The 27,418-nt window shown below is 40.3% G+C and overlaps 1 protein-coding gene across 1 annotated transcript in view; it reads right to left on the reverse strand.

The window, feature by feature from the left end:
- Positions 1-27,418, reverse strand: part of Lrrk (Leucine-rich repeat kinase) — a 1,005,461-nt gene that overhangs the window by 322,042 nt on the left and 656,001 nt on the right. The window contains exons 8-12 of the mRNA XM_070091737.1: positions 24,126-24,280; positions 21,649-21,819; positions 10,778-10,936; positions 6,960-7,106; positions 6,483-6,675 (exon numbers count right to left, since the gene is read on the reverse strand). Of these exons, the coding sequence (XP_069947838.1) occupies positions 6,483-6,675; positions 6,960-7,106; positions 10,778-10,936; positions 21,649-21,819; positions 24,126-24,280 (825 nt within the window). The remainder of the gene's footprint in view (positions 1-6,482; positions 6,676-6,959; positions 7,107-10,777; positions 10,937-21,648; positions 21,820-24,125; positions 24,281-27,418) is intronic.

Raw genomic sequence — 27,418 nt, forward strand, 5'->3', positions numbered from 1 at the left:
AGGATGACTCGAGTATGGAACACATTCGTACAGCATAATGATGTCAACGAGATAAAGTCAGTTGATCACATGAAAATGCTGGCCCACAAATGGCTCCAACTTCATCCTGTTCCCTACTTGTATGTCTCATAACAATAAAAATGCTTTCAAATGAGCTGATGTAGGTAACAGCTCTTAGCTTGCCAATAAAGTTAGGAATCCTTAACCTGTAAATAGCTTGTCAATAAAGCTAAGGATCCTTAACCTTGTCAAACCCTGTGTAAAAAAAAAAAAGGAGAGAGATAGAGAGAGAGAGAGACAGAGAGACAGAGATAGAGATAGACAGAGACAGAGATAGACAGAGAGAGATAGACAGAGAGAGATAGACAGAGAGATAGACAGAGAGAGATAGACAGAGAGAGATAGACAGAGAGAGATAGACAGAGAGAGACAGAGAGAGAGCGAGACAGAGAGAGACAGAGAGAGACAGAGAGAGAAAGAGAGAGAGAGAGAGAGAGAGAGAGAGAGAGAGAGAGAGAGAGAGAGAGAATCTGAGGACAAATCTGCAAAACACAGGAGGTGCAACAAATCATAGTCAACCCTCCCAGGCACCTAGGCTGTGCTCTCGCTATCACCGGAAGGGGCACACTGCCAACAACTGCCCGTGAGATACCAGGTGCAATTACTGCTACAAGAAAGGACATGAGGAGGACCAGTGTAGGAAGAAAAAAGAACTTGACAGAAAGGACCACCTGTATAGAGACCTGTTCTCAGAACAAACCAGCAGGATCTCTGAATTGGTGAACACACTCACACGTCACCCACTCAGCTACTCCTATCCCAGCCCAGCAGGTGGTATTGTGCCTTATACAAGACCACAGACCTACATCCCTGCAGCTGCCTCAGTACCCTACCTCTCTCAAGGGCAGGCACCTTACATGCCCTACACACCCACCACCTCAAGCTGACCACATCATCATGAGGAGCCAGTCTATCAGCATCCTGTCAGCCAACATTAGAGATTTCATTACTAATGTTGGAGAGCTCACACACAGTTTTGTGAACACTCGGCGTCCCAACATGATAGCTCTTGTTGAAACATTTTTGGATGACAGGACTCCAGAAAATTTTGCAAGAATTGCTGGCTACACCTCATGGATGAGAAGAGACAGGCAAGGGCAAGGAGGTGGTGTTGCTGTGTGCTTCTCTAAAAGTGTTCATGCCCAGCACATTGATGTTGCCACCCCTACACATCTTGAAATGATATTCTTCAAGCTCTGCATAAACACTAGTACCTCTGTATTAGCATGTGCAATGTACAGACCTCAGTGGCAACATGCAGATCCCATCAACTTCCTAATGGAAAATATTGACTCCCTTCTGCTACAACACAACTGTCAACACATCATAATTGTTGGTGACCTCAACCAGCACCATATACAGAGGGACTCTGATGACCTTCTTGCATTGTTTGACATGAGAAACTTTGTTGATTTCCCTACTCACATCTCTGGCTCCTCCCTTGACCCAGTAGTGAGTGATCTGGCAGAAGGCATAGTCACTTGTCAACCCCTTGGCTATGTTGGATCGTCTGACCACAAGGCTGTTTTTACGACACTTAAGATCCCAACAGAACGAGGTGAGGAGTCCACACGCACAACCTGACTATGGGAAAGAGGTAATTGGCCAGCCCTTTGCTCTGAGCTCGCCATCACCGATTGGAATGCTCTTCTCCAAGGGGATGTTGACAACCAAGTGAAAGCCTTCACTGGACACATCCTTAATCTACAACAAGAACACATTCCTCACTGGCAATATGTGACGAAGCCTACAGGTCAGCCTTGGTTTGGCTTTCATTGTAGAGAGGCTGCTACTGCTAAGTACAAAGCATGGCGAAGGTATAAGAGACATCCTACCACCTATAACAGGAACTTGCACAGGCAAACCATGCCACGGGCGGGATTTGAACCCGCGGTCAGAGAGTCTCAAAACTCCATATGCCTACAGGCAAGCCTGTAGGCATATGAGTGACATTCAAAAGTGGGCCATTGCTAAATGGGAGGTGGACACTAAAAGAAAGCTAGCATCAGGTAGGGTAGGCTCCAAAACCTGGTGGTCCTTGGTCAAGGACAGACAAGGTTATCTGCCTGATGAACTCATTCCACCTCTAAATCGACAGGATGGGACCACCTCTACTAGTAGTCAAGAGAAGGCGGACCTCTTTGCTGAACACTTTGCTACCAAAATGCAAGTTTCTGATCCAGCAAGGGACCCTCCTTGGCTAGCTGCAAGAACTGTGTCAAAACTGTCAGTGGTGACAATAAGGCAGGAGGAGGTGCATTTCCTTTTTAAATCGCTTGACCAAGAAAAGGCTGTGGGCCCAGACAAGTTGAGCCCAAGATTGCTGAGAAGATGTGCAGACCAGCTAGCAGCACCTCTAACTCGCATCTTTCAGCACTGCCTAGTACAGTGTAAATGGCCCTCTCTATGGAAAGAGGCAAATGAAGTCCCTGTTCACAAAAAGAAGAGCAGAGCAGAAATCAGCAACTACAGACCAGTGTCACTCCTATCAATCACTGGTAAGATCCTTGAGACAATAATCACAAGACAAATGACAGAGTTTTTTGACTACCACTCACTACTTTGTGATCGTCAATATGGCTTCAGAAAAGGTTACTCTGCTGCTGATCTGTTGTTAAACCTCTCCACTAAGTGGCACCAGTCACTGGATGAATCCAAAGTTAGCTGTGTGGTAGCACTGGACATTGCTGGCGCTTTCGACTGGGTGTGGCACCAGGGCCTCTTAACAAAACTTCAAGCACTGGGAATTGCAGGCTCTACGCTATGTCTCCTCAGTGATTACCTTCATGGTAGATCTCTAAGTGTATTTCTCAATGGAACGGAATCAGCAAGACATCCTATTGGAGCAAGTGTTCCACAAGGAAGCGTGCTGGGACCATTGTTATGGAATGTCTACTTCAATGACCTTCTTCATCTCATCCCAGAATCACATGCATATGCAGACGACTGTACACTGACATACACTTATCCAAGAGAAGAAATGCCAGCTGCTCTAAGCTACATCAATCACCAGCTGAGAGCCATATCAGCTTGGGGAAATAGATGGCAAGTAACATTTGCACCTGAGAAAATGCAAATGATGATTGTCTCTATGCACCATGATTGTAATGCTGGTGCAGTAGTAAGGATGAAAGGGAGGGTGTTGGCACCTGGAGAAGAAGTTGATATCCTTAGGGTGAAATTTGACTCGAAACTAACCATGAAGAACCATGTTGCAAATCTTGCAAACATGGCAGCCAGGAAGCTTACAGCACTTCGCCTTATCTCGCATCTGCTTGACAGTAGGGGCTGCAAGATTCTGTACGAGGCACAAGTACGCTCACACCTTGAGTATGCTCCACTTTCTTGGTTTGCCTGCCCCCCCCCCCCTCTCATCTGCGACTGCTTGACAGAGTAGAGAACAGAGCAAGACGTCTCATCTCTCGCCTGGACCCATCCTGGATAGATCTGTCATTTCAGCAGAGCCTTCAACATAGGAGGGATGTGGGTGGCCTTACTGTTATGTACAAGGCCAATATTGTCAAAGTACCACACTTGGATCCACTTCGAGGACAGCGTGAAACCAGCTTTTATGCCACAAGACGGGCAGAAAGCAGCAACTTCACTCTGGCTGTACCCTTCTCCAGAACATCACTCCATCTGAGATCATATATACCCAGGATGACTCGAGTATGGAACACATTCGTACAGCATAAGGTTGTCAACGAGATAAAGTCAGTTGATCAAATGAAAATGCTGGCCCACAGATGGCTCCATCTTCATCCTGTTCCCTACTCGTATGTCTCATAACAATAAAAATACTTTCAAATGAGCTGATGTAGGTAACAGCTCTTAGCTTGCCAATGAAGTTAGGAATCCTTAACCTGTAAATAGCTTGTCAATAAAGCTAGGGATTACTAGTCCCTTGCTCCCGGCATTTTAGTCGCCTCTTACAACACGCATAGCTTACGGAGGAAGAATTCTGTTCCACTTCTCCATGGAGATAACAGGAAATAAACAAGAACAAGAACTAGAAAGAAAACAGAAGAAAACCAAGAGGGGTGTGTATATATATGCTTGTACATGTATGTGTAGTGTGACCTAAGTGTAAGTAGAAGTAGCAAGACATACCTGAAATCTTGCATGTTTATGAGACAGAAAAAAAGGACACCAGCATTCCTACCATCATGTAAAACAATAACAGGCTTTCGTTTTACACTCACTTGGCAGGACGGTAGTACCTCCTTGGGCGGTTGCTGTCTACCAACCTACTACCTAGGATATACATATATATATAAACTAAAATCATGATGATGCATGCTTTGATACCAAGGTACACTAAAACCTTAATTTAAATGACCTACATTGAATGGATTTCAGAAGCAACAGACAATAAATTTCATCAGACAAAGGCCAGATCCAGTGTCTGGTAATCTCTAGATAAGTACAAACAGGAAATGTGTTTGTCTCTGGTGAAGCAGACAGCAAATCAAGCATCCCTCATGTCTTGTGCTGAATGACCCACATGGGTTTAGTACTAAACACGAATTATTAAAGATAAATTTAATCTGGATCCAACAGACCAAGTTCACTGAATTCAGACCTTATCTGGCATGGGCCAGAGTGTCTGCATTCAAAAAATATTTATTCTCATTATTACCCAAGACACAGTTCACCTGGGTTAGTTTGTTGTTCTTCATGTTCACTCACATAGTCATCGTTCAGGTTCAAATTTTCCATAGATTTACAGTAGTCTTTGTTATTTTATTAACATACTAAGTACAGTGCTATTAACAATGGCCTTGAAACTTAAGCGATGGTGCCAAGAGAAGCATGCAGTCTGGTGTGTCAGTGACACTGTATGAGGAGTACGGTGTAGCAAAGCAGTGTCTGATACTTGTAGAGACAAGGACAAACTTACAATGTATGCTCTTAAGTTCAGTGTAGATGATAGCCCTAAAAGTTTCTTAGTTAATCCCAGGAAGCATATGAAACTGGCCCAAGATAAAAATACTTGAAGAATCAGTGGTATGTTCAGCAACATTCTATTGATGTTAGCATTTGTGGCATTGCTCTTTGTTCTACTGCTCAGTCATCTACAGCTTTACTAATAGAGCTTAACAGCTCCTCTATCAATCAAGAAAAATTAAATATCGTTTTTCCAACGCACACAAAAAAATTACTGTACTGTACTTTACTGTCCATGTAGAGTACTATTGTACTTTAACACCTTCATTTGCACAGTACAGTACTGTACTGTTTTACAGGTTACAGTATTCTTAGTATCCAGTAGTCTTAAGATCCAACCCATCAAATCTGCTGAATACAGTCTTTGTCCATGAATGGGAAATATCCAGAAGGTTCTGCAGCTAATAGACCAGGGGTTCCCAACCTGGGGTAAGGGTAGGGGGTAAAGTGAGGTGGCATTTCAGGGGGTGCAACTAATTTTGAGTTCAATTTGTTCACTCACAATACTGCATTTGGTTCAATTTTCAATTCAAAAATTAGAAATTTGACTTCTTCATATTACTTTTGTAAGGGGTGTAACATTAAACAGACATTTCCTAGGGGTGTGGGGCACAGGAAAGGTCGAGAACCCCTCTTCAGCCCTCTGACTAAAACTTTTAGTAACTCCCCACCTCCTCGTAATTTCCACACTCCAAATTCTCTGCATAATATTTACACCACACACTGCCCTTAGACAGGACATCTCCACTGCCTCCAGCCGCCTCCTCGCTGCAGCATTTACAATGCAAGCTTCACACCCATATAAGAGTGTTGGTAACACTATACATTCATACACCCCTTCTTTGCCTCCACAAATAACGTTTCTTGTCTCCACAGATACCTCTACATACCATTCACCTTTTTTTCCTTCATCAATTCTATGGCTAACCTCATCCTTCATAAATCCATCCGCTGACAAGTCAACTCCCAAATATCTGAAAACATTCACTTTTTCTATACTCCCTCTCTCCAATGTGATATCCAATTTTTCTTTATCTAAATCGTTTGATACCCTCATCACCTTGCTCTTATCTATGTTCACTTTCAACTTTCTACCTTTACACACCCTCCCAAACTCATCCACTAATTTTTGCAACTTTTCTTTAGAATCTCCCAAAAGCACAGTATCATCAGCAAAAAGTAACTGTGTCAACTCCCATTTTGTATTTGATTCTCCATAATGTAATCCCACCCCTCTCCCCAACACCCTAGCATTTTCTTCTTTTACAACCCTATCTATAAATATATTAAACCACCACGGTGACACTACACATCCCTGTTTAAGACCTACTTTTACCGGGAAGTAATCTCCCTCTCTCCTACACACCCTAACCTGAGCCTCACTATCCTCATAAAAACTCTTATTCTTAATATTTCACATTCTTTACTTCATTCCCAAAACATTAATTCAACTCATCAAAGTAGTGAACAACAACCTGAATCGTGGCCAAATCCATCCGGTCGTACTGGGAGGTCATGCAAAAGGTTAAGAGAAGCATTGAGTTCTCGTAATTTGGGAGCAGTCCACATCTTGTATGGCAATGATGACAACTTGTTGTTAGACACATCAAGAAGCTGGAGGGTAGGTAGCATGAAGATACCATCTGGTAGAGAATCTAATCTGTTATCCTGCAAATGTAAGTTTTATTATAAAAAGGCTCATTTCTTAGATTTTAATATATTAACTCATTATACGTATATAAAGTAATGAAATGTAACTCAGTGGCTAGCTTGTCTGTCTGGAGTTTCATGACTCTCTGATTGCGGGTTATATCCCTGTCCGTGGTATGGTTTAATGAAATGTAAATGTGTGCTATATTCATAATATTTTAAAGCATAAAAATACATTGTATATTTTGAAATATCTATAACTATTAATTAAAAAATGCTGTACATTGTACATAATACAATACCTGTAAATGAACTTCATCTAGCACCGATACTGGACCAAGGAAAAGATCTTTCTTGGATCCTTTTCTTGGTAATGTTACTGTGCCATCAATAAATTGACCAATGGTTGGAGGTAGTTTCTCTATCTTGTTTTGGGCCGCATTTAATGTCTGGAAATTTTAAAGAATACAACGGCAATAAAAACTGAATCAGAGAAACATCTTTTATCATGCAGAATATCCCACACTTCAAGTCTTAAAAATTAATATAAAGAATTTTAAAAGACCATGTATGTTGTAAAAGGTGACTAAAATGCTGGAAGCAAGGGGCTAGTAACCTCTGCTCTGTATAAATTACTAAATATAAAAAAGAAAAAAACTTTAATTTTTCTTTTTAGGTCACCCTGTCTTGGTGGGAGATGGCTGGTTTGTTAACCCTTGTTATTTTTTCTTATGAAATGATAAGAGAATCTTTTTCTGAAGGTAATAAAACAAAAAGTATGAAATTTTATGGAAAATTGACGAAATTATGCTCTCATGAATTTTGCTGTGTCACCGATATTTAAGCATCAGTGATTTTGCTGACTTTGACAGCCATTTTAGGCCAATTACATTATTCCAGTTGACCAAATTCATAACTATTTTGCTAGTATTACTTCTATTTTATCGACTGAGCACAAGAAATCACCCAGTAGCTGTTTCAACTACCCAATAAAGTGATTGGAAATTGGTAATTCGGCCAATTTAACACAGTTTAAAATATTCCAATTTCAAAACAGTGTCCAGAATAAACAATGCAGGCATTCGTGGCACTAAACTAACATTTCCTCTGTTTATTAGCTATTTTTCCAGGCTTTATAAATGAATTCTATTTTGAATTTTTATTCACATACTGAATTTTTATTTACACCAAAAAATAGAATATTTACCTTTATGCAATATTGTAATAATTGTATTAATAATATCAGCACATTTGTGAATGTATATTAGACCCACCAGCTGGCATGTATTAGACACATGATGTCATTTGTCGACTCTAAAACATCAGCAAAAATTGAACGTTTCCACTACTTTGAGCTCAGTTTCAAGCCATTTTCAGTACTAAAAATAATCAAGAGGATCCTATTTCTGTAATATACCTTCCATTCTATCAAATGAAACCAAGAAATCACGAATATAACTGTAAAAACATGAAAAAACACAGCAAAGTCGCTGTTTTAATCCAAAAATACTGTCGCAGTTTTTTTTCATTATGCACTGAATGCTGCAGTATTTATTTTATGTGGTGCACACTTACCACAGATGTATTATCTCATATCTAGGCCCAAATTTACTGCTTACAGCTTATCTGAGTGAGCTGAGCTCAAGCAGTAGTTCTATGGCTTGGACCCAGGCTTCAAAGCCGTAGAACTACGGGACAGACCCTCAAAGGGTTAAAAAGAAATTACAATAAGACACAGTAGGTAATAAATTACCTCTCCCATTTAAAAAAAAAATGTAGAGAGAAAGCAAAAACTATTCAACCTGTCTCTGAAAAAGCAGACAAAAAAAATGAGAAATTTTATTATGAAATACAAAATACTTGAGGGCAGAGACACAGTAAACAAAATAAAGATAAAGAACATTAGGGTACTGCCATAAATAACACCCAAATGAGTCAAAAGGTTATTAACCCTTTGACTGTCGCGGCCGTATATATACGTTTGTGAGGTACCGTGTTTGACGTATATATACTCATAAATTCTAGCGGCTTCAAATCAGGCAGGAGAAAGCTAGTAGGCCCACATGTGAGAGAATGGGTCTGTGTGGTCAGTGTGCACCACATAAAAAAAATCCTGGAGCACGCAGTGCATAATGAGAAAAAAAAAACTCCGACCGTTTTTTTTAATTAAAATGCCGACTTTGTGGTCTATTTTCGTATAGTATTTGTGGTTGTATTCTCGTTTTCATGGTCTCATTTGATAGAATGGAAACTATATTATAGAAATGGAGATGATTTTGATTAATTTTACTATAAAAAGAACCTGGAAATGGAGCACAAAGTACAGGAAATGTTTGATTTTTGCCGATGTTCAAAAGTAAACAAATGATGTCATTGTCCAATAAATGTCCAAATAGCCATTCTAATACGCAGTCATGAATGGGTTGATGTAATTTTTACAATTATTACAGTATTGCAGTAGTCTGCATAACAGTAAATCTTCTATTTTTTGTTTGAATAAAATTTCAAAATAAAAAGCAAGAGTAATATCACAGGGACCTGGAGACATGACTGATGAACAAAGAAAATCTTATTTTAGAGCCAGGAATGTCTGCATTGTTCATTCTGGACCTTATTTTGAAATTGTCGTATTTTTTAATTTTCGTGAAATTGGCCAAATTGCAAATTTCTGACCATGTTATTGGGTAGTTGAAATCGGTAAATGGCAGTTTCTTGTGCTCAATCGATAGAAAAAATAGAGTTCTGAAGAAATAGTTATGAGTTTGGTTGACTGGAATAACGGAATTAGCCGAAAATAGGGCTCAAAGTGGGCGAAATTGCCGATTTTTAAATATCGCCGAAGTCGCTAACTTCGCGAGAGCGTAATTCCGTCAGTTTTCCATCAAATTTCGTTTTTTTGGTGTCTTTACAATCGGGAAAAGATTCTCTATCATTTCATAAGAAAAAATAATTTTTTTTTTTTCGAATATTTTGCGACACCAGGAGCAACTTCAGGATTGGGCCCTTCGACAGTCAAAGGGTTAAAAAAAAAAAAAGACGACTAATCATAAGGGTGGTAAAGTAGTGTATTTAACTGTACAATACACTTTTTCAAAAACAGATGACAAAGCTATTTCATATTAATCAGTCAAAAGTTAAAAATTAATTACTAACAGTTATGAAGTGACACCCTACAATCTCAGAAAGGCTGTAGGGTGTCACATAACTGTGTTATATCCAATTTTTCTTTATCTAAATTGTTTTATACCTTCATCACCTTACTCTTATGTTCACTTTCAACTTTCTACCTTTACACACCCTCCCAAACTCGTCCACTAACTTTTGCAACTTTTCTTTAGAATCCCCCAAAAGCACAGTATCATCAGCAAAACGTAACTGTGTCAACTCCCATTCTGTATTTGAATCCCCTAATTTAATCCCACCCCGCTCCCAAACACCCTGCATTTACTTCTTTTACAACCCCATCTATAAATATGTTAAACAACCATAGTGGCATTACACATTCCTGTCTAAGATCTACTTTTACTGGGAAGTGATCTCCCTCTCTCCTACACACCCTAACCCGAGCCTCACTATCCTCAAAAAATTCTTTATAGCATTTAGTAACTTATTACCTACTCCATACACTTGCAATACCTGCCACACTGGTCCCCTATCCACTACCATATGCCTTTTCTAAATCCATAAATGAAATGAAAACTTCCCTACCTTTATCTAAATACTGTTCACATATATGCTTCAATGTAAACACTTCATATGTACCTCCCCTACTCATTCTAAAACATCCTCGCTCATCTGCACTCCTGCTGTGTTACCTCTAATTTTCAATAACCCTACCATACACTTTACCTGGTATACTCAGTAAACTTATTCCCCTATGATATTTACAATCTCTTTTGTCCCCCTTTCCTTTATATAAAGGAATTATGCACTCTCTCTGACAATCCCTGGGTACCTTCCCCTCTTTCATACATTTATTAAACAAAAATGCCAACCACTCCAACACTATCTCCCCCCGTTTTAACATTTCCAATACACATGTTTCATATTGTAAGATCAACTTAATTTCATTCAGAATATATATAAAATTATTACAAAAGCAAGACTAGATTCTTCATACCTTCAGACTAGGAAGTTGGAAGATCATGTCAGGTAGCTCAGTTAAAGAATTGTTAGAAATGTCCAAGCGTGTGATTGCATACAGTGCAATGACTTGATTACGTGGACTTAGCTTCAGCTTCGGATTGAGGTTCACTGAAGCATCCACTAACCACTGGTCCTGTAACATACATTCATTTAAGTCACAAAGTTACCTGAAATACAGTATAGTATATTAGAGCATAGTAATTCATGTTTTTAAGGACATTCTAGTAAATAAGTAAGTTTATTCAGGTATACACAAATACAGTTACACAGAATTACATGTATCATACATAGCAGCATATGTGTAGAGAACCTAGGATAACCCAAAAAAGCCAGACGGAGTGACTTATTTCCATTGGGGTCCTTTAATTTCCATTGAATTTAATACCTGTAACATAATTATACAGTGGTACCTTGACTTACATTAGTTTAATGTGTTCTGTGACCCAGCTCATAACTCAATTTGCTCGTACATCAAATCAGTTTTTCTGAAACTAACTGAACTGCCATTAATCCATTCCAGCGGAATTCCTGGCTCTCGGGAGGCAGGAGAAAATATTAAATATAATGCTATATCAACGCTACAGCTTATTTATCTATCACAATTGATCTAATATGACATAATAAATAATATAAACAACATAGAAACATGATATATACTCTATAATGAATAAAATATATCATTATGTGATGAGTGGTGGCGGCCACTCCCAACGTAAAAGTAATTATTGTTCTGACCATATCTTCCCATTCTTGCCCTTCTGAGGTCTTATTATAAGAGAAAATGGAGTGTTTGTGAGGTTAACTACACTAGATCACTAGTTTCACGAGGAAAACAGTGAAACAAAACGATTTTCTCAGAATCTTTTTTTTTCCCTGAGTTAGGAGAACGGCCTACATTTTGAGTGAATATCTCGAAAGTAAATCAGTGTAAATGCATGAAGTACTACACTTGTACTGCCTCACCAAGTCAACTACACGCACACCTTGCTCGTGTTTTTTTACGATTTCATGCCTTAATTCAATGGGCATCATCCTCCTCTTCTCAGCACTGTCCTCTGCACTTACTTTCTTAGGACCTATGGTTAGAAAAAAGAAATTTGGCAAAATAACTGCACAAAAAGCAGAACACAAGAGAGATGCTTCCATGGCAAGGTAACCACGTGCACTCTTGTGGCGTTCGCTGCGCCAAATAGTGGCAGCTAATCTAAAGCTCACTCGTAACTCGGATTTTGGCTTGCAATTCAAAGCAAAAAATCGACCGAATGACAGCTTGTAACTCAGAAAACTCGTAAGTTGGGGCATACATAAGTCAAGGTACCACTGTAACTTTTAATTACTGTATACCATACATTACTGCAATACGTACAGTGGTACCTTGGGATACGAACAGCTTAAAACACGAACAATTATGCAAGTGTATTTATGCAAGTGTATTTATGCAAATGTATTTATGCACGTGTATTTATGTAAGTGCTTTTGTAAGTGCATTTTTGGGGTCTGAAACAAATTAATCTAATTTACATTATTCCTTATGGGAACAAATTTGTTCAGTATCGGCACTCGAACAGCCTTCTGGAACAAAATAAGTTTGTATCCCAAGGTACCACTGTACCTTGGAATGACATTCTCCTCAAACTCTTAATTTCAGATTTTGATACATTTTAAAAGAATAATTTTCACTGTAGAGTGTATTATCTGTCTCATTATTTAGTAATACAGTGGACCCTCGCCTAACGATATTAATCCGTTCCTGAGAGCTCATCGTTAGCCAAAATTATCGTTAGCCGAGTTAATTGTCCCCATAAGAAATAATGGAAATCCAATTAATCCGATCCAGACAGCCAAAAGTATTAAAAAAAAAATTTTTTTTCATGAAATATACATTTCCCTACAAAGAAAACAATAAGACATGCACAATAACTACATAAATAAATGTTAAAATGACACTTACCTTCATTGAAGAGTATTGATGAGTGATGAGACACTGTTTTTCTTGAACACTGGGATTTTCAGAGTGATACATGAGTAAAGGCTTCACTTTGCAATCCCCACTAGCATTACAACAAAGCATGAGAGTTAGCCTGTCTTTCACAGGCATGTGTCCTAGGAGTGCATTTTCCTCCTGAGTAATGTAGGTCCTGTTTGGCATTTTCTTCCAGAACAGGCCTGTTTCATCACAATTGAACACTTGTTGGGGGATGAGTTTTTCAGCTTTACCATGCCTTATTGCACTGTGTATGCCACTAGAATTCCTAAATCTCTCAAACCAACCTCTGCTGGCCTTAAATTCACCAATATGAGCACTAGTTCCAGGCATTTTTTCCTGTTCACCTGGGTGTTAGTTGACTGTTGTGGGTCGCATCCTGGGGGACAAGATTAAGGGCCCCAATGGAAATAAGTTACAGTCCTCGATGATGCACTGGCTTTCCTGGGTTATCCTGGGTGGCTAACCCTGTGGGGTTAATCGTTTCTCGGTAATTGTTTCACGTTAAGCCACACCAACAACACTCTCTCCACATCTTTGAGTAGTGCAGCTGACTGTGGTGGAGCAACAGCCGACTGTGGTGCAGCAACAGCTGACTGTGGTGCAGCAACAGCTGACGGTGGTGCAGCAACAGCTAACGGTGGTGCAGCAACAGCTAACGGTGGTGCAGCAACAGCTGACTGTGGTGCAGCAACAGCTGACTGTGGTGCAGCAACAGCTGACAGTGGTGCAGCAACAGCTGACGGTGGTGCAGCAACAGCTGATGGTGGTGCAGCAACAGCTGACTGATCCAGCAACAGCTGACTGTGGTGCAGCAACAGCTGACTGATGCAGCAACAGCTGACTGGCCCAGCAACAGCTGACCGTGGTGAAGCAACAGCTGAATGGTCCAGCAACAGCTGACGGTGGTGCAGCAGCAGCAGCAGCAGCAGCAGCTGACGGTGGTGCAGCCGCAGCAGCAGCTGACTGTGGTACGATAGTATTTCTCAAACTTTTTACCACAAGGGTGGCACTAGAAGCTTTCTTTGGGCCCCTGGTGGCTTATTTAGCAGTTACAAGCACTATAAACAATGGAATAATATAACCGGCCACCCTGGTTTGTAAACAATGATGGCAGTGCTGGATGGACAGGTTTGGGGCAAGTCATGTTGGTGAGAAACAGCTGACGGTGGTGCAGCAGCAGCTGACTGTGGTGCAGCAGCAGCTGACCGTGGTGCAGCAGCAGCTGACTGTGGTGCAGCAGCAGCTGACTGTGGTGCAGCAGCAGCTGACCGTGGTGCAGCAGCAGCTGACTGTGGTGCAGCAGCAGCTGACTGTGGTGCAGCAGCAGCTGACTGTGGTGCAGCAGCAGCTGACCATGGTGCAGGAGCAGCTCACCGTGGTTCAGCAACAGCTGACTGTGGTGCAGCAGCAGTTCACCATGGTGCAGCAGCAGCTGACTGTGGTGCAGCAGCAGCTGACAGTGGTTCAGCAACAGCTGACTGTGGTGCAGCAGCAGTTGACCATGGTGCAGCAACAGCTGATGGTGGTGCAGCAACAGCTGATGGTGGTGCAGCAACAGCTGACTGTGGTGCAGCAGCAGCTGACCATGGTGCAGCAAACTGGTGCAGCAACAGCTGACCATGGTGCAGCAACACCTGACTGCGGTACGATAGTATTTCTCACCCTTTTTACCACAGGGCTGGCACTAGAAGCTTTCTTTGGGCCCATGATGGCTTATTTAGCAGTTGCAAGCACTATAAACAATGGAATAATACAAAATGTATCGAATGTATGCATGCAACCGGCCACCATGGCTTGTAAACAATGACGGTAAGGCAGCTGAGGCACTCAGGCTGGACAGACAGGTTAGGGAGGAATCATGTTGGGCGAGTTTTTTATCGTTAAGCGGGCCAAAATTTTTACACTCAAACGCTTCGTTAGGCAGATTTAACGTTATGTGATGCGTTCGTTAGGCGAGGGTCCACTGTACAGTACAGTACACCTCCGGTTTTCGTTCTTAATCTGTTCCAGGAGGTCGGCCAAAATCTGAAATGGACGAAAACCGAAGTAATATTTCCCACAAGAAATAATGTAAATCCAATTAATCCATTTCAGACACCCAAAAATATTAACAAGAAATAAATTTTATAGAGAATAACTATAGTGCTGCAGCACTTCAGTGGTTAGCTCTTCCCTGTGGTTATTCACCAACTCTTCCACATCCTGGCCACTCACATCCAACCCCATGGACTTCCCCAAAGCCAAAATAGATTCCACAACAGATGTAAGGTTTTCAAGTTTACACTAACTTACATTAAGTTAGTAATAGAACTAGGCATTAGAAAACAATAAAAAGTAAAATACATACACAGTACAGATCTCCCTCAACATTCACGTTTTCAACTTTCACGGGCTTCACACATTCGTGAATTCCCAACCGCCAAAATCCCAGCCACCAAATTCCCAGCCGCCAAATCATATTTAAGTTTCCCGCCACCTGCGAGTCCCTACTACCCTCCCACCGACCCCCACAACTGGCAGCCAGCCCTCCCACCACTCAGTGTGGTGAGTGTTTTGTTTATTTATTATTTGCTATTAAACTACAGTATAAATAATGTAAACCCATTCATGACTGCATATTGGAATGGCTATTCGGACAGGTATCAGACAGTGACATCATGTGTTTACTCTGAACACAGCAAAGAATCGAACATTTCTGCTACAGCTAATAATAATAATAGTAGTAGTAGTAGTAGTAGTAGTAGTAGTAGTAGTAGTAGTAGTAGTAGTAGTAGTAGTAGTAGTAGTAGTAGTAGTAGTAATTAGTAGTAATTAGTAGTAATTAGTAGTAATTAGTAGTAATTAGTAGTAATTAGTAGTAATTAGTAGTAATTAGTAGTGATTAGTAGTGATTAGTAGTAATTAGTAGTAATTAGTAGTAATTAGTAGTAATTAGTAGTAATTAATAATAATTAATAATAATTAATAATAATTAATAATAATAATAATTAATAATTAATAATTAATAATAATTAATAATAATTAATAATAATAATAATTAATAATAATTAATAATAATTAATAATTAATAATAATTAATAATAATTAATAATAATTAATAATAATTAATAATAATTAATAATAATAATTAATAATTAATAATAATTAATAATTAATAATTAATAATAATAATAATAATAATAAAGTAGGAGAAACTTTTAGAGAGGGTGTGGTAGGTAAGTTTGGGGTGCCAGGTGTAAATGATAATGGGAGCCCTTTGATTGAACTTTGTATAGAAAGGGGTTTAGTTATAGGTAATACATATTTTAAGAAAAAGAGGATAAATAAGTATACACGATATGATGTAGGGCGAAATGACAGTAGTTTGTTGGATTATGTATTGGTAGATAAAAGACTGTTGAGTAGACTTCAGGATGTACATGTTTATAGAGGGGCCACAGATATATCAGATCACTTTCTAGTTGTAGCTACACTGAGAGTAAAAGGTAGATGGGATACAAGGAGAATAGAAGCATCAGGGAAGAGAGAGGTGAAGGTTTATAAACTAAAAGAGGAGGCAGTTAGGGTAAGATATAAACAGCTATTGGAGGATAGATGGGCTAATGAGAGCATAGGCAATGGGGTCGAAGAGGTATGGGGTAGGTTTAAAAATGTAGTGTTAGAGTGTTCAGCAGAAGTTTGTGGTTACAGGAAAGTGGGTGCAGGAGGGAAGAGGAGCGATTGGTGGAATGATGATGTAAAGAGAGTAGTAAGGGAGAAAAAGTTAGCATATGAGAAGTTTTTACAAAGTAGAAGTGATGCAAGGAGGGAAGAGTATATGGAGAAAAAGAGAGAGGTTAAGAGAGTGGTGAAGCAATGTAAAAAGAGAGCAAATGAGAGAGTGGGTGAGATGTTATCAACAAATTTTGTTGAAAATAAGAAAAAGTTTTGGAGTGAGATTAACAAGTTAAGAAAGCCTAGAGATCAAATTGATTTGTCAGTTAAAAATAGGAGAGGAGAGTTATTACATGGAGAGATAGAGGTATTGGGCAGAAGGAAGGAATATTTTGAGGAATTGTTAAATGTTGATGAAGATAGGGAAGCTGTGATTTCGTGTATAGGGCAAGGAGGAATAACATCTTGTAGGAGTGAGGAAGAGCCAGTTGTGAGTGTGGGGGAAGTTCGTGAGGCAGTAGGTAAAATGAAAGGGGGTAAGGCAGCCGGGATTGATGGGATAAAGATAGAAATGTTAAAAGCAGGTGGGGATATAGTTTTGGAGTGGTTGGTGCAATTATTTAATAAATGTATGGAAGAGGGTAAGGTACCTAGGGATTGGCAGAGAGCATGCATAGTTCCTTTGTATAAAGGCAAAGGGGATAAAAGAGAGTGCAAAAATTATAGGGGGATAAGTCTGTTGAGTGTACCTGGTATAGTGTATGGTAGAGTTAAAATTGAAAGAATTAAGAGTAAGACGGAGAATAGGATAGCAGATGAACAAGGAGGCTTTAGGAAAGGTAGGGGGTGTGTGGACCAGGTGTTTACAGTGAAACATATAAGTGAACAGTATTTAGATAAGGCTAAAGAGGTCTTTGTGGCATTTATGGATTTGGAAAAGGCGTATGACAGGGTGGATAGGGGGGCAATGTGGCAGATGTTGCAAGTGTATGGTGTAGGAGGTAGGTTACTGAAAGCAGTGAAGAGTTTTTACGAGGATAGTGAGGCTCAAGTTAGAGTATGTAGGAAAGAGGGAAATTTTTTCCCAGTAAAAGTAGGCCTTAGACAAGGATGTGTGATGTCACCGTGGTTGTTTAATATATTTATAGATGGGGTTGTAAGAGAAGTAAATGCGAGGGTCTTGGCAAGAGGCGTGGAGTTAAAAGATAAAGAATCACACACAAAGTGGGAGTTGTCACAGCTGCTCTTTGCTGATGACACTGTGCTCTTGGGAGATTCTGAAGAGAAGTTGCAGAGATTGGTGGATGAATTTGGTAGGGTGTGCAAAAGAAGAAAATTAAAGGTGAATACAGGAAAGAGTAAGGTTATGAGGATAACAAAAAGATTAGGTGATGAAAGATTGAATATCAGATTGGAGGGAGAGAGTATGGAGGAGGTGAACGTATTCAGATATTTGGGAGTGGACGTGTCAGCGGATGGGTCTATGAAAGATGAGGTGAATCATAGAATTGATGAGGGAAAAAGAGTGAGTGGTGCACTTAGGAGTCTGTGGAGACAAAGAACTTTGTCCTTGGAGGCAAAGAGGGGAATGTATGAGAGTATAGTTTTACCAACGCTCTTATATGGGTGTGAAGCGTGGGTGATGAATGTTGCAGCGAGGAGAAGGCTGGAGGCAGTGGAGATGTCATGTCTGAGGGCAATGTGTGGTGTGAATATAATGCAGAGAATTCGTAGTTTGGAAGTTAGGAGGAGGTGCGGGATTACCAAAACTGTTGTCCAGAGGGCTGAGGAAGGGTTGTTGAGGTGGTTCGGACATGTAGAGAGAATGGAGCGAAACAGAATGACTTCAAGAGTGTATCAGTCTGTAGTGGAAGGAAGGCGGGGTAGGGGTCGGCCTAGGAAGGGTTGGAGGGAGGGGGTAAAGGAGGTTTTGTGTGCGAGGGGCTTGGACTTCCAGCAGGCATGCGTGAGCGTGTTTGATAGGAGTGAATGGAGACAAATGGTTTTTAATACTTGACGTGCTGTTGGAGTGTGAGCAAAGTAACATTTATGAAGGGATTCAGGGAAACCGGCAGGCCGGACTTGAGTTCTGGAGATGGGAAGTACAGTGCCTGCACTCTGAAGGAGGGGTGTTAATGTTGCAGTTTTAAAAACTGTAGTGTAAAGCACCCTTCTGGCAAGACAGTGATGGAGTGAATGATGGTGAAAGTTTTTCTTTTTCGGGCCACCCTGCCTTGGTGGGAATCGGCCGGTGTGATAATAAAAAAAAAAAAAAAAAAAAATAATAATAATAATAATAATAAATACGATATAATTGAAGAAGGAAATTGTACAAAAATACAAGGGAGTGGTTGACACATCGTCAGTATGGCTTTGTTTATGCTGGAGTGAACATTAGTCTCCGTGCTCTTCCAAGCATTTCACAATAATTCATTGTGTTTGGTGCTTGTAGATTGAGTGCGACTGGAGTGGTTGAGGCAGTGGTTGAGGCAGCTGTTGAGGCAGCGATTGAGGCAGTGGTTGAGGCAGTGGTTGAGGCAGTGGTTGAGGCAGCGATTGAGGCAGCGATTGAGGCAGTGGTTGAGGCAGCAGTTGAGGCAGCGATTGAGGCAGTGGTTGAGGCAGCAGTTGAGGCAGCGATTGAGGCAGCGGTTGAGGCAATGGTTGAGGCAGCTGTTGAGGCAGCTGTTGAGGCAGTGGTTGAGGCAGCTGTTGAGGCAGCGGTTGAGGCAGCGATTGAGGCAGTGGGTGAGGCAGCGGTTGAGGCAGCGATTGAGGCAGCAATTGAGGCAGTGGTTGAGGCAGCGATTGAGGCAGCTGTTGAGGTAGCAATTGAGGCAGCGATTGAGGCAGTGGTTGAGGCAGCGATTGAGGCAGTGGTTGAGGCAGCTGTTGAGGCAGTGGTTGAGGCAGCGATTGAGGCAGCGGTTGAGGCAGCGGTTGAGGCAGCGGTTGAGGCAGCGATTGAGGCAGCGATTGAGGCAGCGATTGAGGCAGCTGTTGAGGCAGCTGTTGAGGCAGCGATTGAGGCAGCGGTTGAGGCAGCGATTGAGGCAGCGATTGAGGCAGCAATTGAGGCAGCAGTTGAGGCAGAGGTATTTAATAACATACATGTTATTAATAATAATAATACATGTTATTAATAATATGTACTATTATTATTTATAACATATATGTTATTAAATACCACTGCCTCAACCGCTGAATTATTGTGAAATGTTTGGAAGAGCAAGGAGACTAATGCTCACTCCAGCATAAACAAAGCCATACTGACGATGTGTCAATCGCTCCCTCGTATTTTTGTACAATTTCCTTCTTCAATTATATCGTATTTATTATTATTATTATTATTATTATTATTATTATTATTATTATTATTATTATTATTATTATTATTACTATTGTTATTATTAGCAGTAGCAGAAATGTTTGATTCTTTGCTGTGTTCAAGAGTAAACACATGATGTCACTGTCTAATACCTGTCCGAATAGCCATTCCAATATGCAGTCATGAATGGGTTTACATTATTTATACTGTAGTTTAATAGCAAATAATGAACAAACAAAACACTCACCACACTGAGTGGTGGGAGGGCTGGCTGCCAGTTGTGGGGGTCGGTGGGAGGGTAGTAGGGACTCGCAGTGGTTGAGGAAGTGGTGGAGGCATTGGTGGAGGCAGTGGTATTTAATAACATACATGCTATTAAAGCATAACATGTATATATTTAGTACAATTTACAACATTTTCATATATTTTATGATTGTTCATGGTTCAACAAGTTAAGGAAGCAGTATTGTATTATATTTCCCTGCAATATATTGGGGCACCAAACATTCACGGTTTTTCAACATTCGCGAGGCTCTTGATCCCCTAACCCTCGCAAATGTTGAGGGAGACCTGTACATTCATTGCTTACCTTAAAATATTTGTAGTCTTATTGTAGGACAAGAAGTAAGTACAGTTATTCAGGCTAAAACATTGTGTAGTTTTAAAAATTGGGTAGATAAATACATGAGTGGGTGTGGGTGGGTGTGAGTTGGACCTGGCTAGCTTGTGCTGCTGGGTCTGGTGCCGTGCTCCATCCTTGAGTGGAGGTGACCAGACTGGGTGGGTCACTGGGCTATTCCGGGGGAGAGGGGGTGATAGGACGACATGGACCTGCTCTGCATGGGTCAGTAGGCCTGTTGCATGTTCCATGAGTTTAATTGTTTCTAACAATTACCTTCAGATGCCATCATGAACAAAGGGAGAAGTAACGAATAATTCATGACGAGAATTGTAAACAAAAGCAGAGTAGGGAAGTGATTGGGCCAGACACAGATTCATACAATTTTCTCTAATGTTGGACCAGAGAAAACGCAATGTTTACCCTCCACCAACTCGCCCCTCGATAGCATATAAACACTGCATGTTTATATGCTATATAACATGTTTCTTATATAATTTTGAAGAAAATATCATAGATGGATTAATGAAAATGTCTATATTAACCTAAAATAACACATTTAATGTGCCCAAGAGTGAATCACAAACGTATGAGTGGCCCAGGTGCATGCGTCTGGTACTGACGATTTCTGAGTGAATGTACAAAACCCAGGGGAAAATTTTGCCTAAAAGTGCTCAAAATCCTAACTGTACAATTTCCGCACTGGACGAAAACTGGGGGTCCACTGTATATCCAACATCATTAAACCTGTGGCCTGGTCTCAGATTACATCCTAAATTGAAAACATAAAAGTACTAAGAACTACAGTGGATCACTGATACTATTAAGGAAGTTTCACCAGATATTCATATACCTGAAGATCACATGGAGGTCATTCCGGGTATCAATGCCCCCGCGGCCCGGTCCATGACCAGGCCTCCCGGTGGATCAGGGCCTGATCAACCAGGCTGTTACTGTTGGCCGCACGCAGTCCAACGTATGAGCCACAGCCCGGCTGATCCGGCACTGACTTTAGGTATCTGTCCAGCTCTCTTGAAGGCAGCCAGATAACTACATAATTCTGTACAGACCCTACTTTTTGAATATTCCTTTGCTACATAAATGACTGTTAAAATCAGGATTAAATTTTATATTTAAGATAACCAAATAGCCCTGATTCATAAGCAAAATATTTTAACTAGCAATGAGGAAGTGAAGAATCTCTATAAAGGGAAGATAATTCATACCACAACACAAATGAATGAAGTTTCTATGAACCTTTAAATATGAAAGACAGCGCTGTCCATGCCAGTTGATCATGACTGGTGTGGTTGGTGCGAGGGATGAGTACACTCCACCTGCATTTCCCACACCCAGAGAACTGAATTGTTGGCTTGGTTTGATCTCAAGAGCTCTCTTGTTCACCTTGAATTCTGGATCAGGATGTGCCTGTAAATAAGTATACCTTAGAATCTTTGTAATGATGGTGTTGTGACTGATGTGTGATAGTGGTGGCATTGTTAGATGTTCAATATAATGTAGTATTGGTGTGGTGGTAGTAGTGTGATGATAGCAGTGTAATGGTAATGAAGAATCATAGTGGAGAATGATATAATAATTTTGTGGTGGTGGAGAGTGTTATGATAATATTGTGGTGGTCGAGAGTGTTATGATAATATTGTGGTGGTCGAGTGTTATGATAATATTGTGGTGGTCGAGAGTGTTATGATAATATTGTGGTGGTCGAGTGTTATGATAATATTGTGGTGGTCGAGTGTTATGATAATATTGTGGTGGTGGAGAGTGTTATGATAATATTGTGGTGGTCGAGAGTGTTATGATAATATTGTGGTGGTCGAGTGTTATGATAATATTGTGGTGGTCGAGAGTGTTATGATAATATTGTGGTGGTCGAGAGTGTTATGATAATATTGTGGTGGTCGAGAGTGTTATGATAATATTGTGGTGGTCGAGAGTGTTATGATAATATTGTGGTGGTCGAGAGTGTTATGATAATATTGTGGTGGTCGAGTGTTATGATAATATTGTGGTGGTCGAGAGTGTTATGATAACATTGTGGTGGTCGAGTGTTATGATAATATTGTGGTGGTCGAGTGTTATGATAATATTGTGGTGGTCGAGTGTTATGATAATATTGTGGTGGTCGAGAGTGTTATGATAATGTTGTGGTGGTAGAGTGTGATAGGCTAATGTTATGATAGTGGGGCAATTATGATGCTGTGTAACTGACAGTAAATTGTATGATCATATTGTATGTGGTGGCATTATTCTGCTGTGGCGGTGGTATGGAATCACATGTGGTGTTTGATGATGGAAATGTTGCTAGGGTGATGAGTGGTTATGAGGTGATGTAATGGTCTTATAGTAATAAGTGGTAGCAGTGTTTTGTGATTATGTGAAAGATTGTGTAGTAATATTTAGAGATGGTGCTGCTGCTGCTGCTTTTGGTGTGTGAGAATGACCAAAAAGTGTGTTGTGGTCCAAGCAGTTATAATGTTGATATGTGAGGATGAAGTTTTGCCATTTATTAGTAGTGTTTTTGTGGTGATGGAATAGCTGGCAGTGTGGTGCATGGCTGTGGCAATGTAAACTACCTATGTATGCTGAAAATGGTATAAAATACTGACAAGTTAATGAGTAAGACACATGTGCAACAGTTGGGTATCTTTATTGCTGAAACATTTCTCCTACACGGAAGGCTTCATTGGTCAAATATTGAGGAGAATGCATTGTAAACAGCAGGAGTAGTGGTGAGGTGAAGATGATGTAATTGGTCCATCAATCTTGGAGAAATAGTTTGAGGTGGTCAGTCCCTCAGCCTGGCTGAAAGACTGAGCACCTCGAACTACCTATGTGCTGGGTTATAAATCAGATCTCACCAGTCTATGCAGCCTAGAATGACCTTACTATAATAACTCTAACACAACTAGAATTATACATATACAGAAGCAAACACCTAGGTAGTAGGTTGGTAAACAGCAACCGCCCAGGGAGGTACTACCGTCCTGCCAAGCGAGTGTACAACGAAAACCTGTAATTGTTTTACATGATGGTAGGATTGCTGGTGTCTTTTGTCTGTCTCATAAACATGCAAGATTTCAGGTATGTCTTGCTACTTCTACTTGCACTTAGGTCACACTACACATACATGTACAAGCATATATATATACACACCCCTCTGGGTATTCTTCTATTTTCTTTCTAGTTCTTGTTCTTGTTTATTTCCTCTTATCTCCATGGGGAAGTGGAACAGAATTCTTCCTCCGTAAGCCATGCGTGTTGTAAGAGGAGACTAAAATGCCGGGAGCAAGGGCCTAGTAACCCCTTCTCCTGTATAAATTACTCAATTTAAAAGAGAAACTTTCGTTTTTCTTTTTGGGCCACCCTGCCTTGGTGGGATACGGCCGGTGTGTTGAAAGAAAGAAAGAAGCAAAGTACAGTAAACGTCAATTTAACGGACCAGTAAGGAGCATGTGACAATAACTGCAATTTTGTATATAGAAACAATATTATTTTGCTACAACTGTAGCAATAATGAAAAAATCTATAACTAGTGTGCTTAGTCCATTTTTTTAAGATTCAAGTGATCCAGCAGATTTTATTCTTTATTTCAAAAGTCTACTAAATTGAGGTTAGTTAAAACAAGGGTTTACTGTACATACTTCTTTAAACTAAATAATTGCTTAACAATCTCTGACAATTTCCATCTTACAGAAAACAAAAAATAACCATACCTTGAGTGCAAGGAGTTTGGACACAATGATTTCATCCTTGGCATGAGCAGCAATGAAGAGAGCTTTGCATTCATCATCCCTAGCATGGCTTTTGAGCAGCAGGTCCAACATACCCAAGTCTCGGTTACGACATGCTTCTACCAAAGCAGTTGAGCCTAGCAAAATATTGGTGTGCATCACTATTTTCTAGGAAGTACCAGTAAATAATAATAGTCTTTCTTAAACATCAGGTTTCACAATGAGTCTAGTAAATCAAAGTAAATTAACTTATGATATTCATTTAATAATTATGGTAAGAGCTCAAACATTTTACACAAACAGCAAAATGGCCTACCATTTCTTCAAATATAGTTTTCTGCACAAATTTATGGGCTTCAATTCTCCACTATTTTTTCTGACTGGCAACCCACAAATGAATGTGATTATCCAATAATTATTGTCTCAATGGCTGTCCTACATTTAAATGTCTTTATAGTCTGGTCATTATTATGAATGTTGATACTAAGAGGATTAGAGAGATACATTACAGAGGTATGGTCTCAGACACACAAAATGAACCTATATCTGAAATATAATTTGGTAATATTTGAAATTTCTAGTTCCATGGGACCTCTAGGCCTGTAATCCCTAAGGATGATTATACTGAAAACTCCTATTTTAATTCATCAATGTATATTTTAAAATATAGTACTGCCTAGACAGTCCCAAGTTATATTATTCTTAGCTAATTAAAGAAAACTGTTATTTAAATACGGCCTCCCCTCACTTAATGACTGAGAACCATTCCAAAGACCAAGTCATTAAACAAATTTGTCGCTAAGTGAGGAACATACTATAATAGTAGTGAGTTTGTGTCAACTATCTTTGATATTGTTTTAATGTCACCTTTGTAGCATTTATAACTTTTTTGATATATTTTTAAATGTTTATACAGTAGTGTACTGTATATTGAAATAAACAGAATAAAGGAAATCAGCTCTAATATACATTATTTAGGTATGGATACTTGTCAGAGAGCCCACTGTAAGTCCGAGGCGTCGGTAAACGAGTGCATCGCTAAGTGAGGAGAGAGTGCACTTTAAAAGTTATTTTATTACATTATTTACAGTACAGCCTCTCCTCAGTGACGTACTCGTGTACCAACCGCTCGGACTTACAACCAACTCTCCAACTAGCATGCAAACCAAAGTAATGTATATTAGAGCTGATTTCCTCTATTCTGTTTATTACAGTATACCTTTGATATACCTTTGAAGAATTTTGAGAGTATATCTACTCTCTGAGCCCGGCCATGGGCCAGGCTCATCTGGTGCTTGCCTGGTCAACCAGGCTGTTGCTGCTGGAGGCCCGCTGCCCCACATATCCATCACAGCCTGGTTGATCTGGCACCTGGTGAAGATACTTGTCTAGTTTCCTCTTGAAGGCTTCAACACTTGTTCCAGCAGTGTTTCTGATATCTTCTGGTAAGATGTTGAAAAGTCTGGGACCCCGGATGTTGATACAGTGTTCCCTTATTGTCCCCACCGCACCCCTGCTCCTCACTGGGTTTATTTTACACTTCCTCCCATATCTCTCACTCCAGTATGTTGTTATGGCAGTGTGCAGATTTGGGACCAAGCCCTCGAGTACCTTCCAGGTATATATTATCATGTACCTCTCTCTCCTCCGCTCCAATGAGTACATGTTCAAGACTTGCAGGCGTTCCCAGTAGTTTAGGTGCTTTACTGGTTCAATGTGAGCCATAAACGATCTCTGTATTTGTTCCAGCTCCGATATTTCTCCTGCCCTGAACAGGGCTGTCAGCACTGAGCAATATTCTAAGTGAGGGAGCACTAGCGATTTGAAGAGTGTCACCATCAGCATTGGTTCCCTTGTTTTGAAAGTTCTCAATACCCACCCAGTCATCTTCCTGGCTGTCGTGATCTTTGTCTTGTTATGGTCTTTAAAAGAAAGGTCCACTGACATAATTATTCCTAGGTCTTTTACGTGTTCCTTACGTTCTATTTGGTGACCCTCTTGAGTTTTGTATATAGAGCTCCTTTTGAGTTCTTCATTCTTTCCATACATAAGCAGCTGGAACTTATTACCACTGAACGTCATGTTGTTTTCCACTGCCCACTGAAAAACCCTGTTTATGTCTTCCTGTACTTTTTCAGTGTTCTCTACCGTACTGACTTTCATGCTTATTTTAGTGTTATCTGCAAATGATGATACAAAAGTGCGCCGGGTGTTTTTGTCTATGTCTGCTATGAGGATAGGGAACAGCAGAGGTGCCAGGACAGTGCCTTGGGGCACTGAGCTTTTGACCTCACTGATGCTGGATCTTGCCCTGTTCACTACTACTTTTTGCGTTGTGTGTGTTAGGAAACCAAAAATACATCTGCCTACCTATCCCGTAATGCCCATGGCCTTCATTTTGTGTGCTATCACTCCATGATCGCATTTGTCAAACGCCTTTGCAAAATCTGTGTAAATCACATCTGCGTGTGATTTACACAGCAGCTGTGACCGACATGATCATCCTGCTCTAAAACCATGCTGGTTCGGGTTATGTTGGTTGTGCTGGTCCATGAAATTTGTAACCTGCCGTCTCATCACTCGTTCAAAGATTTTTATGATGTGAGAGGTTAGGGCTACTGGTCTGTAATTTTTAGCTAGTGCTCAGTACTACCTCCCTTGTGCAAAGGAGCTATGTCTGCACTCTTTAAGGCCTCCGGTATTTCACCTAGATCTAAGCTCTTTCTCCAAAGAATATTGAGGGCTCGTGCTAGTGGTACTTTGCACTTCTTTATAAATAGAGCATTCCATGAATCTGGTCCAGGTGCTGAGTGAGTTGGCATGTTTTCCATTTCTTTTTCGAAATCTATGGGATTTGTACTAATGCCAGTTAGTTGGTCTGTGCGGCCTTCTTCTGGAGTGAAAAATATTTCTGCATTTTCTACCTTGCTGTCATTTAGTGGGTTGCTGAACACCGACTCATACTGTTCTTTTAGGATTTCACTCATTTCCTGTTCATCGTCAGCATACGAGTCTCTTCTCAGTAGTGGTCCAATTCTACAGGTAGTTCTTAGCTTGGATTTTGCATAGGAATAGAAATATTTTGAGTTTCTTGCAATATCCTGTATGGCCTTTTGTTCCCTTTGTACTTCTTCTGTGAGGTATGACATCCTAAGTTTTTGCTCTAATTCAGTGATCTCTCTGCTAAGTCTATCTTTCCTCTGTTGTAGCATATTTGTGTTTTTAAGCAGTTCAGTAACCCATTTTCTTCTTCTGTACCATCTCCTATGCTCTCT

This window comes from Cherax quadricarinatus, chromosome 37 (assembly GCF_038502225.1).
Source record: "Cherax quadricarinatus isolate ZL_2023a chromosome 37, ASM3850222v1, whole genome shotgun sequence".
Lineage (NCBI taxonomy): Eukaryota > Metazoa > Arthropoda > Malacostraca > Decapoda > Parastacidae > Cherax > Cherax quadricarinatus.